This window comes from Triturus cristatus, chromosome 1_2, assembly GCF_964204655.1.
Source record: "Triturus cristatus chromosome 1_2, aTriCri1.1, whole genome shotgun sequence".
NCBI lineage: Eukaryota > Metazoa > Chordata > Amphibia > Caudata > Salamandridae > Triturus > Triturus cristatus.
In genome coordinates this window covers 152,074,836-152,091,424 of record NC_140580.1, presented here as the reverse complement: position 1 = coordinate 152,091,424, position 16,589 = coordinate 152,074,836, and the positions used below count along the sequence as shown (strand labels likewise).

Below are 16,589 nucleotides of genomic sequence, written 5' to 3'. Positions count from 1 at the left end.
TATTACGAGGTGACTGGGCAGAATCACGTCTCTGCAAATACAAAACCCAATAGGGTATGTAGCATGTCACAATCTTAATTATGAGAGGGAATGCCACTGAGGTTATTTAAACAGAATGACGCACCGTGGGAGACACGTGTGTTGTGTCAAACACACCCCTGGGAATGGACGGATAATGGAGTGTGTTCCGACGGTTCCAATGCAATCCTCGTGCCGAGGATTGCATTGGAACCGTCGGAACACACACCAAGAATTGATACCTTCGATGGATCCATCCTGTTATTGTTTAATATTTACTTACCATATGTAATATGAATTGTGTGCACTGTTTTGTATTATTTTCCATTGAGTGTTAGGTTTTCCTGCACTAATTTAGGGGTTTTAGGGTTTTCCCTTACAGTTTGCACCTTTCGCAAATACTTTGTGCAATTGAACTCTAGACGTTTACCCTTTGAGCGCCATTACTTCCTGTGTCTCTAAACCCGTTCCGTTAGATTGGTTAAAAACATATCCTGTCCTACTCTCAGACAACATATACAGCTTAATTCCATAACGTGCCCTCTTGCTAGGGATGTACTGCCTAAAAACCAAACGGCCCTTGAACAGGACCAAAGACTCATCAATAGATATTTCTTTCCCTGAAGTATAGATCTATGAAAATCGATCTACAAAGTGATCAAGAACAGGTCGAATCTCAAAAAGACGGTCACAGTCAGGGTGATCTCGTGGCAACGCCAAAGTATTATCAACAAAATGCAACATCCGAAGCAAAAGTAAATACCGATCACGGGTCATAATCGCAGGAAATATGGCCGTTGCCATCAAGGGACTGGTAGACCAATATGAAGCCATGGATGGCTTCCTTATCAAGCCCATCAAAAAAGTAAAACCCAAAAACTTCTTCATCTCATCCAGATTTGTGGGAGTCCACCAGGTAGCTCTAGAGAGGGGCTTAAGTGTGGCACTATTGTCTCTCAAAAACTGTTCAGCATACAAATGAGTCTGCTCAACAATCTCAGCCAAAAATACATCATCCATAAACAACTGAAAAAACTGTATTGGCAAAGCAAAATCGCAATCCACTCTACACCCTGCATCCACACTAAAGGCAGGCAACACCGGCTACACAATGTTTGGATTAACCCAAAGTCCAGCACTTCCAGTAGGAAGCCTTGCAGTCTCAGGCTGCAATACCGATGTCTCTTGCTCCACCATCGGCACATCAGTGTCCCCCTCTAAAACAGGCACTTCATCCGAACTGAAAGTAGCTTCATCCACACTGAGAGTATCTTCATCATCTGATGATTCCATGTGGAGAGAAAACTCACTGCCTGAATCTTCCCCTCCCTCCTCTCCCTCAGACTTATAATCCTGCTCAGAGGAAGATTCAAGAAGCATACCAACCACCTGCTGAGCAGTCATTCTACGGCTAGCCATAATCATTACTAATAAAGGTAACTTGTCAAACAAGGCAACAACAACAAACACTTTGTAAAATAAGTAATAAACAAAATGCGTCTTTATCAGAAAGACCCATATACTCCAAAACGATACCACTCACTTGCCAGAAGCAGCTAGACTCACCACCACCTACCCTGCACAGACACAGTAAGGATCAACAATATCCCACTAAAAAAGGAAAGAAAATTACACTTCAGACAATGCAAAACACATTGCAAAGAATTTCATGCTCAAAACACTAACTAAATATGCTGCCATTATGACACCACTTACAAAAAAATTAATTCATGCATGACAATAATACTCATTTGGAGTAAATACAACAAAAATGTTTTTCTTACCAAAAAAAAGCAACTACGCAAAACTGCAGAACAACCACTGCCGAAACCGTAAACAGTAATCAAAAGCTTTACACTAGAATAAAAAGGAGAAATAAAACATTACAATCACATATGCAAATAATGCACTAGTCTGCATACTATCCACCAGCCAAGCAAAGGTGATAGGTGGGCCAAAAAGCATAAGGCCGATCTGCCCCCACAGGGAGCAGAAACAGCCAAAAAATTCACCCTCATAAAGGGGGAGTGACCCTTGCCCAAGGGGTCATTCCCCAACATCAACATTTAAAAAGCCCTGGTGTCTACTGGCTTCTGCCCCCCCTAGGGGACAGATGGGCCTGAAAACATATGGCCGATCTGCCCCCAAAGGGGCAAAAACGACCACAATAAATACCCCATAAAGGGAAGCGACCCTTGCCCAAGGGGCCACTCCCAACAACACAAAAACAATCCCTGGTGGCCTAGTGGGCATACAATGAAATTAATTGTTTACTTGGGTCGATCTGCCCTTCCAAAGGGTCAGAAACAGCCCAAATAAATGCTCCCCAAAGGGGAGCGACCCTTGCTGAAGGGGCCGCTCCCCAAAAACATATTGCTCCCCCAAGGGGAGCGACCCTTGCCCAAGGGGCCGCTCCCCAACATCACTAAAATAATCCCTGGTGTCTAATGGCTTCTGCCCCCCTTGGGGGCAGATGGGCCTAGACTCACAAGGCCGATCTGCCCCCAAGGGGGGGGCCGAAATGGCTAAAATAAATGATCCCCAAAGGGGAGCGACCCTTGCCTAAGGGGCCGCTTCCCAAAAACATAATTTAATTTATAAAAAAATCCCTGGTGGCCTAGTGGGCACAGGGGGCAGACCCAACTGCACATATTGTTCCCCCAAGAGGAGTGACCCTCGCCCAAGGGGCCGCTGCCCGACACAAATTGGGTCTTTTAAAAAATAAAAAACACGAGCATTCCTGCTGCACGATCGCGCTGCAGCAGGAATGCTTTTTAAAAGACATCGGAGGAAAGGAAAACCCTTTCCTTTCCTCCGATGCCTTTTAAAATATACCCTCCACGAGGAGAAACTCACCTGTTTGTTTCCTGACGCGCTGGAAGCAAATAGCTTCTAGCGTGTCGGGAAACAAAGGGAAACCTCCAATGATGTAAGCATTTGCTTCCAGCGTGTCGGGAAACAAAGTGAAACCTCCAATGATGTCAGCGCGCCTCGCGCGCTGACGTCATTGATGACGAGGGGGAGGCGGGGGAAGGCATTACATGATCCGGTGGGGGGGCGGGGGGGTGATGCGGAAGGTCTTCCCCTGCCTTCCCCGGTGCAGGCACGAAGATCGGCGTCCCGCGCGGGGAGCGCCAGCGCTTCCCCCGTGGGTGGGTGTCACGACGGCCGGGAGCCGTCATGAGCACACGCCCACTGTGTCTCATGATGGCTCCTGGCCGTCGTGAGCACCGAAGGGGTTAAATCCACAATGATAACAATATTTACACATTTTTTCCATTCAACAGAAACAGGTTTACTTGTAAAGGTTTTGGTCCCTTTAACCACTAGCACATTTTCTTGTGTGTTCTTGTTCAGTTCTTTGACAGATAGTTTAGAATGTTGGATACTATTAGCAATATCCACAGCTTCTTCCAGGGAAGGATTTTTACAAGACCGTAACCTCTCTTCAATTTTTTATTAAAACACCTGGTAACCAACTGACCTCTTATAAGTTGATCAGTGAATACACCAAATTCACATTTAGCTGCTTATACGGGCAAAGAAGTAACGTACATGTTTACCGATTCCGTAGCATGTTGCTCTCTTGAAATAAACTTATGGCTCCTAACAACCAAGTTAGGCGGCTTACAGAAATATCTTTATAATCTTCTGACTGCTTTAACATACTCTTCTAGTTCTTTATCTTCAGGTAAGAAAAGAGACAAATGCACAAAAATCTCATCACCTTCCAAGCCTAGTAAATGAACAGCCATTCTTAGGTCTTGCCTGGCGTTAGCAGCGTGCATGCGCTGCACTCGCCATGCGAGGGCCTTTTGGAATCGATACGGTTTGAGAAGGGGGCTTTAAACCATGCCCTTCTTTTTAATTGGGACAGGCTGACGCCAACTTTGTTACCGTAATGTAGGAGGGCTTCTAATTGGGAATCGAGGCCGCGCAAGTTGCTCACTTTGCGTTTGCAAAAAAGAGCTGACCTCTTGAAATGTTAATCGATGTGCCGTGAAAGCGGAACCTGTCGGAATATCTTGCGAAAATCAACCGTGTACAGACAAGTAGCGAAGCTGTGTGTGATGAAGCTTGGTTCTGGTGCGATGCTTGAACACGGGTGAAGCACCTCGTTTACTTGCATGTACAAGTGTGTAAGAAGGCTGTACCGCCTTCATTGGAGTCTGTGCTGCCGAATGGACGGACCTGCTTGGTACTTGCGGCCAGCTCTCCACCTGTTGCATGCACTTGTGATGGTTACCTACAAGTGTTGCATGTTTAGTACATTAAACCTACTTGTGTGTCCATTATCTTGATTTAAAATCATGTTATGTCCTTAGTCCAATAAGACCTCTCCTCTCGGGGCCATTACACATCTGTGGAGGGTTTCTTGTCCGTCCTTAGTGTGGACATTCACTGCTAGGTAATCTAATGTTGGCCGTTTATGGAGACAATGTTTATTTTAAAACCTTGGCGGTCACTTCACTTAAATAACAAGTGAAGGTGCGCATCCTTTGAGGGGTAAATAAAGTCAACCAAGCCTAGTCCCGTGATGTCATTAATTGCCTCTGACATATAAATGTGTCATAGGATTAGGTTTTCCATTGCGCATTTAACCCCTGAATAAACACGTATTTCCTACAGAGGTGTTGATGAAAGGTAAAGAACATGAGTTACATGGTGAATATGCATGCTTCGTGTATAGGAAGCCTTGTGATAATATATCCCATAACAGGGTTATTGACAACTAGTGCGTGCATAATATGTTTACCACGCTATGTGTGTACAACACCTATACATGACTTATTGTGAAACAAGATCCCATTTTCATTACTATGTAACAGACGTAATGTCTTTTCCACACATAGAAAATGAGTACATTCTTTGCATGAAGCTGCAGCGTTTACATGCCACCTATTGGCATTTCACGTGTCTAATCTATAGAATTGATGCATAATTGCACCCCTAACACGCCTGTATGCTGAGGTTCTCTCGGCTCGTGGCACGCGAGCAGTACGCATCTCCCCGTCCCCGCTGCCCATGGACCACGGGAAGAACAATGGGCAGGCAGTGCGAATGCCTAGCTTAGCAGAGCATCAGGGCGCTGGATGCAGGCCGCGCCCACCCCGACCGCAGCATGCCACGATAGGATTCTTCCCACCAAAGATAGCTGTGGTCTTTTGTCGCTCTGCCACCCCCCAAACCTCAGATTGACTGTCTCCAGCAGCAATCGTAAATATTTGGCTTGACTCAGACTTCTCTCAGTATACGATCTGAAATAACCTTTTTAAAGAAGCATGTCATCCCAAGCAAGCCCACGTTTTATAAATACTGTTTAACAACGTCTGAATAATTCTTATATGTTTGGGGCTTCTTGTGTTACGTTTTACAAAGAATGTTTAGCAACGTAAGATTTATTCTCTTCTCCTGTTCCAACTCCTACAAACGCCCTCACAGTGCTCTTCTACACTTATATACTTCCTTATACCTAATGCTAATAAAAAAATCTTACCTTGCTTCAAACTCACTCACACTATTCTCCTACATGTCACACTCCTTTCATATCACACCTACTGCTCTACTACTAGTCTGTCCTTCCTTATACACTATACTACTGTCCACACTATTCAACATGCCAAACAACACTATTCTCCTCCACACTTCCTTCCTTCACCCTATATACTCTACCCCCAAACATTTCTTCTCCATAATAATATTCTACTCCTTACTATACTTCATTCACCCTCATGCTGTTCTTCTAATCATTCGCCTCACAAATCTTCAACACTTCTACTCTCCTATTAAAGTATGCTTTAACTACAACACAGCTAACAGATACAATTCTAACAACATAAAATAACATAAACTAATTAAACCAAAGCAAAAAAACAATACCATTCGCAAAACAAATTGCTTTAACTTACACAAAGGCGAGACCTATTGCATTTCCAATGCTTGTTTAATATCAGGTTTCAATTTTGAACCATCAGTGGCACACAGAAAAGCATTTAAAGCTCTTTACCACTTTTTCCACGCAATAAGTGGTTCACCAGGTGACTGTAAAAACAGAGGAGGCAGACTGATCACTTGCATGCTGGTTTAAAATACAGTGCCAGATTTGAAGAATAAGGCTCATGCTCACCAAAAATGCCTGACCTTTGCAGCAGTACAAAACAGGCAACAATAGTGTCTGCCACAAATGAATCACAAAAACAATTAAGCTACACAGAACATTCACTGAAACAAATAAGCAATGGTATCTATAGTAAAGATGCTCATCAGTAGCAAAATGCCAATATCAGACTCAGCCTTCACTGGTATATTCAAGAGCAAGGATACAATAGCCTGTTATAAGGGAGACGCCTGTCCCTTGTGAGAGGACAAAATCAGGCAGCAAAGATGGCTGCCACTACCCACGCACACGCTTACAAGTGTGATGATATCACTGAAAAACTTGTTCTGGGAGTTGATGGCGTCTTGGAATGTCAGCCGAGTAACAGTTATGGAAAATGGCTGATCGGTGCTCTGCGGTCAAACCAGCAGTGGCGGGGATTACATCCCCAAGTTAGGACCTAATGCTATGCGCTTGATGCAGCCAGGGACGTCACTTTGGGTTCGCCAGGGGTCGCAGCTGTGACTCCTGCCTAGCCCCTTTAGGCTCCTAGCACTGCTTTTGCTACCTCTGGCCTCAGAGGTAGCAAAATAAGTTCCAGTTAGTCAGAGGTAGCTTTCCTGATTAGCTTCGTGCTCTGGTTTGCTTTTTGCCCATTTTTTTATTACACTTACAGTGAACTAAAATGTATTATTCATTATTAGTGTGATAAAAAAACGGAGCCCCATCAGCTAGACCAGGAACTTCAGTGGTAGATATTATAAGTTAAATAAAATGTATGTAATGTGCATATCTTTGGGTGAGTGTGTGTGCAAGAGAGCGTGGGTGTTTGTGAGCATGTGTCTGAATGTGTGAGCGTGCGTGTGAATAAAAATTAATGAGTCAGTAGCAGGTAGTGAGCAAGAGTCAGTGACCGGTAGGGATTAATTGAGAATAAGTAAGATGTAAGTGAGTTTGAATGAGTGACACAGAATGAGTGCACGTGAGTCAGAAAGTATGAGTTAGTGAGAGTTAGAGTGAGTATGAATGAAGGAGAAAGAATGTTTGGAAATAAGTGAGTAAAAATGACAGAGTTAGTGCATGTGAATATGAGTAAGTACGATTAGGTCAGAGTAAGAATGAGTGAGTGAGAGTTAGAGCATATACAAAATAGTGAGTGAAAATAAATGAGTGTAGGTGACAAACAATGATGACTTGTCAGTAAGATTGAGTGTGAGTGAGTGAGATGTGTGTGAGTGTGAGCGAGAGCGAGAAGGTGGTGTTATGCTCGCTAGTCTGCCATTGGCCCTGCCATACAGAAGGTATATTCTTGGCTTTTTACGATGGCTTCAGGGTTAAGGTCATGTGACACCACCTCCAGGGGGCATTTATGGTCAAAGTTCATATGATGTCACTTCCTGTGATGTCATCGGGGTCAAAAGGTGTGTGATGTCACTTCAGCTACCCCTAGCATTTTGGTGAATCGACGTTCATGGATGCAGCTCTGCGTGACTCACTGCTCTTGCTGATCTGCGAATTAGTATCAGTGCGTCGCCTGCTGAACAAGGAATCCGTAGCAGTGCCATGCCTCACTTGCCACCAGTGTGGTAAGCGGAAAGTGGACATGGATGAAGTTCAACATCTCAAGTTTAATCGTCAAGAAACAGACAAAAAAAAGGAAGGAGGCAGTCTGGATCCTCCAAGCCCCTGAGTACGTTACCCTTACCCCATCTCCAACTTTCCAACCCCTGCACTCCACATTCCACCATAAAACCTGAGCACAAGCTCATCACTTAGACCACAATGGCACAGAGATAAAACAATTTCGTTGTTTGTGTTTGTCTCTCCCCTGGAGCATTGCCACTTTACCACCTCTCCGATTAGCTTCCTTCAATCCTTTCACAGCTCATTTTTAGGGAACTACTTTAAGCACTCAATGAGAGGGCCTGTGTCTTCCAGCTGTATCTCTCATTTACTTCTCACCCGAATCCCCACCCCGCATACTTGGTTTTGCTGTCTCCCTCCTCTTGTATGCTGTCTTGGGTGCCTCTCCCCCCTGCCAATCTCCCACCCTCACCCACACTCCGTGTTGCTTCATTGCTCATGTGCATCTCGCCATACCGCTGTCTTGCTCTCCCTCGCGTGCTGCTTTTCCTCTCCAATGCCCACTGTCCGTTGCTTCCCTCCCCTGCTTCTCCATTACCCCATACACCTACTATCTTTTTGATTTTGTTTTTAAGTATTTTATTTTTTAATTATTGTTTTTATGAGGGTGGAAATAGACAGCTAATTGCTGATGGCCTCTCAACCTTTGAAAAACACTTTCGCTTTACTTAAAAAAAAAAAATGTATTTACCAATCTATCTCGGATGGTTAAATTAGGAAAAAACGTGGTAGGTGCATACGGCATTATGGGTGCGCCATAATGGATCCGCTGGCCTACAAAGTTATGTGGCCGCACCATTGTGCCATTTTTTTTTCTTTTTGTCCATGCTGCACAGTATCTTGCTGATGCTGTACAGTATTGCTAAAAGACATTGGCAAAGCCAGTAGGTCACATAGGCGATACCTATTGACTTTTCGAATACTTGTTATTATTTTATCCCTTGCATTCCACATATTGCACAAATGCTCAGGCCTTGGTACCCAGTGGCTTTTATGGGCTGGGGTAGAGGCCAACAGCTGCACTCACTCATCTGACGATGGAAGCTGAAGTTGTAATTAGCATGACTGAAAAAGAAAATTGAGATTTTGCTACTGCAGAGGACCAAATGGCTGGAGCAAGTTTCAGATCCAAGTCCTATGGAAAGTAAAGTAGCACCTGGGAGCGTTTTTCTGTACACTTCCTTATTGTTTTAAAGTTTTGTTCAGTTTCATGAATGAAAAGTATTTGAAAAATAAACCGTGCCATTTATAAAGATTGAAAATATTGAATTCTGTCTACAGTTTTTAGCTACCTTAGGATATGTATTAGATTTTTGTCGGATATTTTGAAACTGTGTTTAAAACCAGCATTGACAAAGCCAATAAATTGGCACTCAAAAAGGTGAGACCTATCGGTTTTATCAGTGCTTGTTTCTGTATGGAGGGGCAAAGACCGTATGGTAGTTAAAATAAATGACTCTTTTGTGACCCAGAACCACCTTCCCCCCTATATTAAGGCCCCACGCTTGACTGATCTGTACAGTTACTAAAACAAAGAGTGGTTTGTCAAAGGAAACTCTGACTTAACCACACCTAAAGTGTGTGTGTGTATGTATGTATATAGATCGATAGAGAGAGATTTTGTCAATATTTGCCTATGTACTTTCTTTCTATCTCCTTGTATTCTTTTGGATCCAGGCTTTTGACTTAACTGGATGCTGTTCTCTTGTTGGCCTTCATTTTCTTGTATACAAAAATAGGTTTGGGTTTAAGGCCATTTCCTGATAGTAAAGTTTGATAAATTGATATATCACTGTGGTTAACTTGTCAATTTATGATGTACGATGAAGGGCGAGCATTTTTTTGCAACCCTCTTATTTTGTTTGTGGATGTGTGTTTCCCGCATAATTGTATTAGTAGTTGCTCCCCATAAACCATTCCCTGGCAATTTTCTTCTCGTAAGGGTACCTGAATACTAACTTTCCTTTGCCTATTGAGCCAGGAAACCCCTGTTTTTCAGCAATCAGCATAACCACCGTCATCTTGTGCCAGAGCTGGACAGTTCTTCTTCCCTCACATTGAAAACTGGGCGTGTGGAGTCACATTTAGGACTTTATTGGGGTTGGTGAGCTTGGTCCCTGACAACCTTTAGGTCACTGAGTGCCTTAGGATGGCTCTGATCTGTCAGATAGATTGGGTTGAGTTTTAGGGTCATTGCCCCTCTTATGTAGGTAGGCTGAATCAGCCTGATACTTAATTGCTGAAGTGTACCTATCCCAGGAAGTATTGTGGCTCCTTGGATGTGACATCGTTGATAACACAAGCCTGCCAATCATTTTCTATGCCAGCTAAAGTAGGGAATGTTGGGCTGTTAACTTGCGGACACTGCCCTGATATGTAAATATTGATGGGCATAATAAACAGGTCTGTACCACTAAGGAGTGTTTCCTGGAGGTTGCATTCAGTGGGGTTTCTGGTTATCTCTGTGTCTCTGGGTCAACTCTGTGTGTGAAATGAACCTATTATTGCCGTGCCAGTCTACTTTCCCCTTTAGTTGTTGAGCACAGTGCTGTTGCATTGAATAGGGAAGACATGTGGTAATGTCACAGCCCTGAGTACATCTTTAGCAAGCAATTATATAACTTCTTGAACTAGTTTGCTCATGCAGCATGATGGATGCAACTGTAGTAAAACTAGATGCTACCTTTCGTTCTATTTGGCTTGAAATTAGGCCATTTATATCCCCTGACAAGAGTATGCCCCCCTACTTCCTTCTTGATTGCGGTTGTTAGTCTGGTTCCTCTCACTATTACTATTTAGGCTGCTGATGTAGGTGTACCCTTCTGATGGAAGCTTCTAAATGCAGATTACTCACCTTTACAAAGTTCCACAAGCTTCAGATTGGATGTGAAACTTTTCACAGCTGTACCTCTGCGCTCTAGGTAGGTGGCACCGTGCAGTTTCGCACTGATGTTGTTCCACTCCAGAAATGGAGTGCAGAGCTTATATAAGCGCCACAGAGGCAGATCCGGAGCTATCTCTTATCTCTTTGAGACTTTCTTTACGTTACAAATGTACAGTGTGCTTGGGCAGTGTCACAATCAATGATTACAGGATTTAACACTTGTGAAGACTGTCACAAACAAATGTTTCTGACGGATCCTCATGAGGTTTGCCTGTGGTGCCTGGAGTCGAGCCATGACTCTAAGGCCTGCAGTGTCTGTGCATCAATGAACCCAAAGGCCATACGGTACCGTGAGGTGAAACTCTACATCGCAAGGCACCAGAAGACTCCTCGTCGAGCTTGGGCCAAGTCATCCAAATATCACTTTCGGCCCCATTCCTGGGCCAGACGTTGCTGGAGTTGATCCTAAGATTAATCATCAGTGCTCTCCAAATCTTCAGGTAAGTCAAAGAAGAAACATAAAGGGTCCAAACCAAGCTCGATCCCTTCCTGCCACTATTGAATACTTCAGAAGGCACAAGGGTGCCACCGTACCCCTTGATCTCGCTCCTAAAGCCGATCAACTTCGGGCCAATCCCACAACTTGTCTGGGAACTGTCCAAGTTCCCGTGGCCGTCTTAAATACCGAGGAAGATCCAAAAGTTCTGTGAAGCCATGCTCCAACTCTTGGGGTCCCTTCTGACTTCCTCTGGCACACTTGCGGGCCTCAAGGAGCTCAGATACATCTAATGGGTTTGTCCTCTGTGCCAGTTGAAGCCTCCAGAATGTCCACCGGTTCTCCCCCAGCTCCTGTACTGACTCCCATTCCACGCCAGTTCCCAGACCATTGACACTGATCCCAACTCCATTGGCACTAGACGACCAGGTGCACATTGTGCTCTCTGACTCCAAGTTGGTGCCAATACGACCTGGATTAAGTTGGCGCAGAGGTTGCATCGAACTAGAACCTGCACCGCTTGACATCCCACCTCCACATGAAATATCCCATTCACTGCATTCTTGGTTTGGCCTGGATTCCGACAACGATTATGATGCCGGTCATGAAATTGGTCAACCCTACCATGAAGAGAATTGGTATGATGACCTCAAGGTGGCCAGTGGGTTTAACACCTCTCCTGACTCTGGTTTTCTGACACCCTCAGTCCTGCCACCAAAGAGTTCTTCATATGCAGTGGTCTTGCGGTGGTCTGACCTTCCATGTTGCTGTGGCAGGCTAGGGGCCATTTTTAGGTCGAGCATTCGAGACCTCTTGTATATACTTTAGTATATACTTATTATTTACTTATATGTTTATGTACTTTTTGGGCTCTGGAGATCAGCCTTAGGACTTGTCTGCTTCCGCTTAGGGACTTTTTTCTGTTCAACTGCCTCTATTTAACTGTCTTGATAGAAAACGACCAGCAGAGGTCCAGTAAAATACCAGAATCACTTTAGCATTCTCTTGATTCCAATCCATAGAAACTGTCTCCCACGAGCACCCATAGACAATAATATTTTTTTCAAATCTTGTATTTTCTGTGATACGTCCACCGAAGACCCTGATTTTATAATAAAAACAGAGCTTTGGACTATACCATTTGCATCTGAAAGGCAATATTTTTCTCCATGTGTTCCCATACCTGGCGTGTCACGCAGTTTGGTGCTTACTTTCCCTCCATGTTAAAGAACAGTAGATGTTTCAGCACCCAGGCTAATGTGGTATATAAGGTCCCAAAGGCAAGACCGATTGCATTGCAAATGCTTATTTACCTTGTAGCACACAGAGTGGCAGAATCGGTGCTGAATCCCTGGATGGACACTCTAACTTGTATTTCCTGGTTACCCTCGGTACTATATACTAGGGACTTGTAAGTAAGTCAGCTTATGCCAGTTGGGGTTAGCCAATTCAACATACATTTCATAAGGGGTTAGAACACTGGCACTGAGGTCTGGTTAGCAGGCCTTATTGCACTTTGAGTCGAAAAAACAGCAACATCAGTCCAAACCTTTGTGTTGATCATGTCAAAAGAGCCATTTCCTTACACTCCGTGTATTCAGGTAAATGTAGCTTTAAGGCAATATTAAATCATGTTGAGTTCATTAGCCACTTAAGACAGAAGCCATTAAACTGGAGTGGAATGTGGCACGTAATTTGAGTGGAATTTGCCAATCATGTAATGGCCCAAGGGCAAACTGATTACCCTACATGCATGAGTTTGTCAGAATCAGTCCAACTCAGTTGTGGAAATCGTGTCATGTTTGCTGTTTGCCTGAAATGCATTATTATGATTGCACCATGAAGTATTGAAAGGCAAGCAGCTGAAATCCCCAAGCACAACAGTGTGAGGGAAATCCTCCATCAAGAGGGAGAGTCCCTCCATCAAATGTTGCACATAAACTTGCATGTAAGGAACGTCTGGGAGACCCAGCCAATAGATGTCCATGTCGAGCAAGTGTCTGCAGGCTCCACCATGCCTTTCACGGAGGGCTCTGATACATGGTGTCACACTGGGTTTTCAGCATCTAGGATCTCCCAAGTACAGCTTCTTTTCCACAGACGGCTGCTCTACTAGCAGTTGCATGCATCGTGGATGTGGACGTATTGGGTCGCCATCTCAGAGCCCAGCCTTCATGAGTTTATAACTGATATGTCTAACAGTTCAGTGATTAGACTCCATTCTCGTTTTCCTCGCCTTGTTACAAGCTGTGTTCGCCCATCCACTGTTAATGCAAGCAGAGAGTGCTGTTGTGGAACAAGTGTGTGGTGACGTCGCCCGGTGGCGTCACGAGAAAACTTGCGCATTGTGTATTAGTCCTTTTTCTGTTGCAAGTGGACTCATGTCGTGACCTTGGTGCCAGACTGCGTCTATCTGCACTGATCGCAGCGCATTGTATTAATGATTTCTCTCCTCACACACAAAATCAAGGGGCGCTTTGAAGTGGCTTTAGCTGCCTCCGTCGTCTGGCCGCATCCTTCCATACGTGTCACCTGTGCCGCCAGGGAGCAGGGAGTCACGTTCTGAATGGTAATGATAACATACTAATCACTTCCCCCGCTTTGAAGACGGCAGCGAGGTTTCCCGCCAGCATCCCTGGCTGCTCCAGCTTGGAGGCGCCGGTCTAGGTGTATTAGCTTAAGTGTGCATGTCAATACAGCTTGCATCTCCGATCCGTGGGGGCTCATTAGAGCAAGGTGGATGCCTGCACCAGACAGCCACTCCGATTAGGCGGCAGCGCCTTGCGGTTTTGGGACAATTATTGTTGTTGCTGGTCAAGAACAAATACGTGTGAGACTCTGCGTTGGACACAGTCCTGCAACACTTTCCCTAAAATCCTAGGAGAGCAAGGCTTTGATTTGTGATAGCTGGCCAGATCATGTGTGAAACAAGTACAGTTTTATAATCAGAAAAAATCCAGGTAAGAAAAACGGGAAAGGTTGACAGAATGGGTAATATTCTCAGTTAGGAATATTAGAAACTTTAAAGGGCAGGGCACGTACCTGAGAAATAAATTAGCTTAAATTCTTTCCAGTGATCCTGTCCTGGAGGCCAGCCAAGGCACCGAAAAGGAGCACGGATTTATTGTCAATATTGTATTTTTAACGGGAGAAATATGTCTCGTGCCTGGAACTAAAAGTGTTTTGGTTTTGTTTATTTAAGTGGTTTTACGTGTCCCATCTGGCAAAGACATAATGAAGCCTGCCTCAGCCTCACGACTGGATTATACCTCAGAGATTTAAATAATTTCAATTCTAATTGCTGTATTTTAGGGAGGACTGCTTGTTCTTGCAGAAGCGATCAGGTTTGTATTTTTCCCCCAGATGGGCCGCGTGTAACGAGCTGAGCCTTGTAATGAATCGCAAATCGTGCACACAGGGATTGCCTTTACCCTGTGAGGAACAAGTGTGAAATATTCACTTTGCAGAAATGCAAAGGCTTGGACAGCCAATACGTATTGATCCGCGCCTGGGGTGCCCGGCAAGGCCTCCGGTTGTCTATTCTGCAAGCAGGCCCATGCATTGATTCTCTGCGCTGCAATATAAAAGAATAATTAACATTAAAACGCATAAAAAGACAAAAATAAGGTGGCACTGGTGCTTTTCTGTCTGACGGCTTTTTGTTTTTGTGTTTTTTCTTCTTCAGAGAGCGCATCTGCTTGATAACACCGAGAGACTGGAAAGGTCATCGCGGAGACTAGAGGCCGGGTACCAGATAGCGGTGGAAACCGGTAAGGATTCTGCCAGTGAGCAAATTGACTTGCTTATGCACAGCAGTCTGCACAGCGCATGACATTTCAGGGGGACTTCAAAGGCGCGCCGGAGACAGCAGCCCGAGATGTGGTTTACATATTGGAAAGACAATTGGGAGCTTATTTGTGCGCCTCTTTCTTCCAGTTAAAAGGCGTGACATCTACAGGAAACCGTTCCCGAGGTTTGAAAGTACACATTCGCCACGAGACGGAACACTTTGTGTAAATTCTACATTTGTCTTAATATGCAGTTACACGTTGTCATTTTAGCCACCTGCAATGATTGTTCGCCAACTGCGCGGCCTCCAGTAGCTTCTCTTATTTTTTCGCCTTCATGAAACTTCAATTCCTGTCTGTGGGCAGCAAGTTTGTATGTTTGCATTTTAGCTGGTGCATGAGCTATACAACTAGGTATCAGTTTGTAGTGTTCAGGAGCATTAGTATTATGGGGCATCCTGTGTTCCACCACACCCAGTGTTCTGGTGTTTTTTAAAGAGAGCCATGTCAGATTTAGTAACTCTTGATACTGGTTCTTGCTGTTTGCAAGACCGGTTTATGTAGGGTTGAGCTACAGGACCTCATCTGTGAAGTGAACTCTTTCAGCTGAGATATGTATTCATCGTTGCAGCCACCAAGACAGTACCATAACGGCAAAGTGGGTGGTACAGGGATAGTGTTGGGGTCTAACGGCTAGGGCAGCCAATCTCAAATCTGGGGAACCGGGGTTGAGTCTCGGAAATGACGCTCAACATCCTGTGATTCTGGGCAAATCACTTAATATCCCCGTCCATGAATGTGTTTTGTGTAACGCAGCGGGTGCTCAAGTAAAGCGCTGTGATACCTGATACCTTAGAGTCAAATTTGCGCTATATAAACCTACGAAGAAAAAAAAAGCGTAAAGCTGGTACGGTAGATCAACAGTTGGGGTTGCTGCTTGGTCGACCTGTTAACATGCATTTTATTAATTGCCTCGCTCGGGCATTAAGATTTTAAAATTCATCCTTCCTTTATAGCTTGCAGAACCCTTTTGTGGGTGTATAGATTGTACACTGTCCTGGTATTTCATGTATGTGCCAGACTTTGTATGAAAGCTTGGATTATGCAAGCTTTGCATAGAAAAAAAAATAATTCCGTAGTCCACTGCATTTCGTTTTTAGCTCTGGCATGAACATAGGCAGGGCCGGACTGGGAACGCAAAACGGCCCTGGCAATGGAGTCGAGCCGGCTATGGGAGGATGGGGGGGCTTAGGGGTTGCACGTGTGGAAAACACTTTTGTTACAGGGGGCTGATATTGCAGCTATGATGCAAAACCGGCCCCCTGTAACAAAAATGGCCCCACAGAGGTCCAAAACCGGCCCCCACCCTGGCAGTCCACCGGGGAAACGCCCAGTGCCCGTTACGGCCAGTCTGGCCCTGAACATAGGCATCTGGGTCTTGCAGTAAATAAAACCAACTAAGCTTTGAACGGAAAGTAAACCATGGCACATGACAATGTGTGTTGAATATTTCTAGTTAATGCTCATCAGGTTGGGTTGAGTTCAGTGTGTTTAGAATAGTTATAGTTAAGTTACCCCTACTTCTAATGTTTTGTTACTGCGGCTTGAGTCTGAATGAGCAATCAAAAGTTCTGTTCCACCAGAGCTTGGTGTGCTCCAGGC

At 44.5% G+C, this 16,589-nt stretch overlaps 1 protein-coding gene across 4 annotated transcripts in view; it reads left to right on the top strand.

Annotated features, from left to right (window-relative positions):
• VTI1A (vesicle transport through interaction with t-SNAREs 1A) overlaps nucleotides 1–16,589 on the top strand; it is a 1,077,795-nt gene that overhangs the window by 377,790 nt on the left and 683,416 nt on the right. For all 4 annotated transcript variants that reach the window (XM_085603407.1, XM_085603404.1, XM_085603403.1 and 1 more), the window contains one exon: nucleotides 14,825–14,909. In XM_085603407.1, the coding sequence (XP_085459533.1) occupies nucleotides 14,825–14,909 (85 nt within the window). The remainder of the gene's footprint in view (nucleotides 1–14,824; nucleotides 14,910–16,589) is intronic.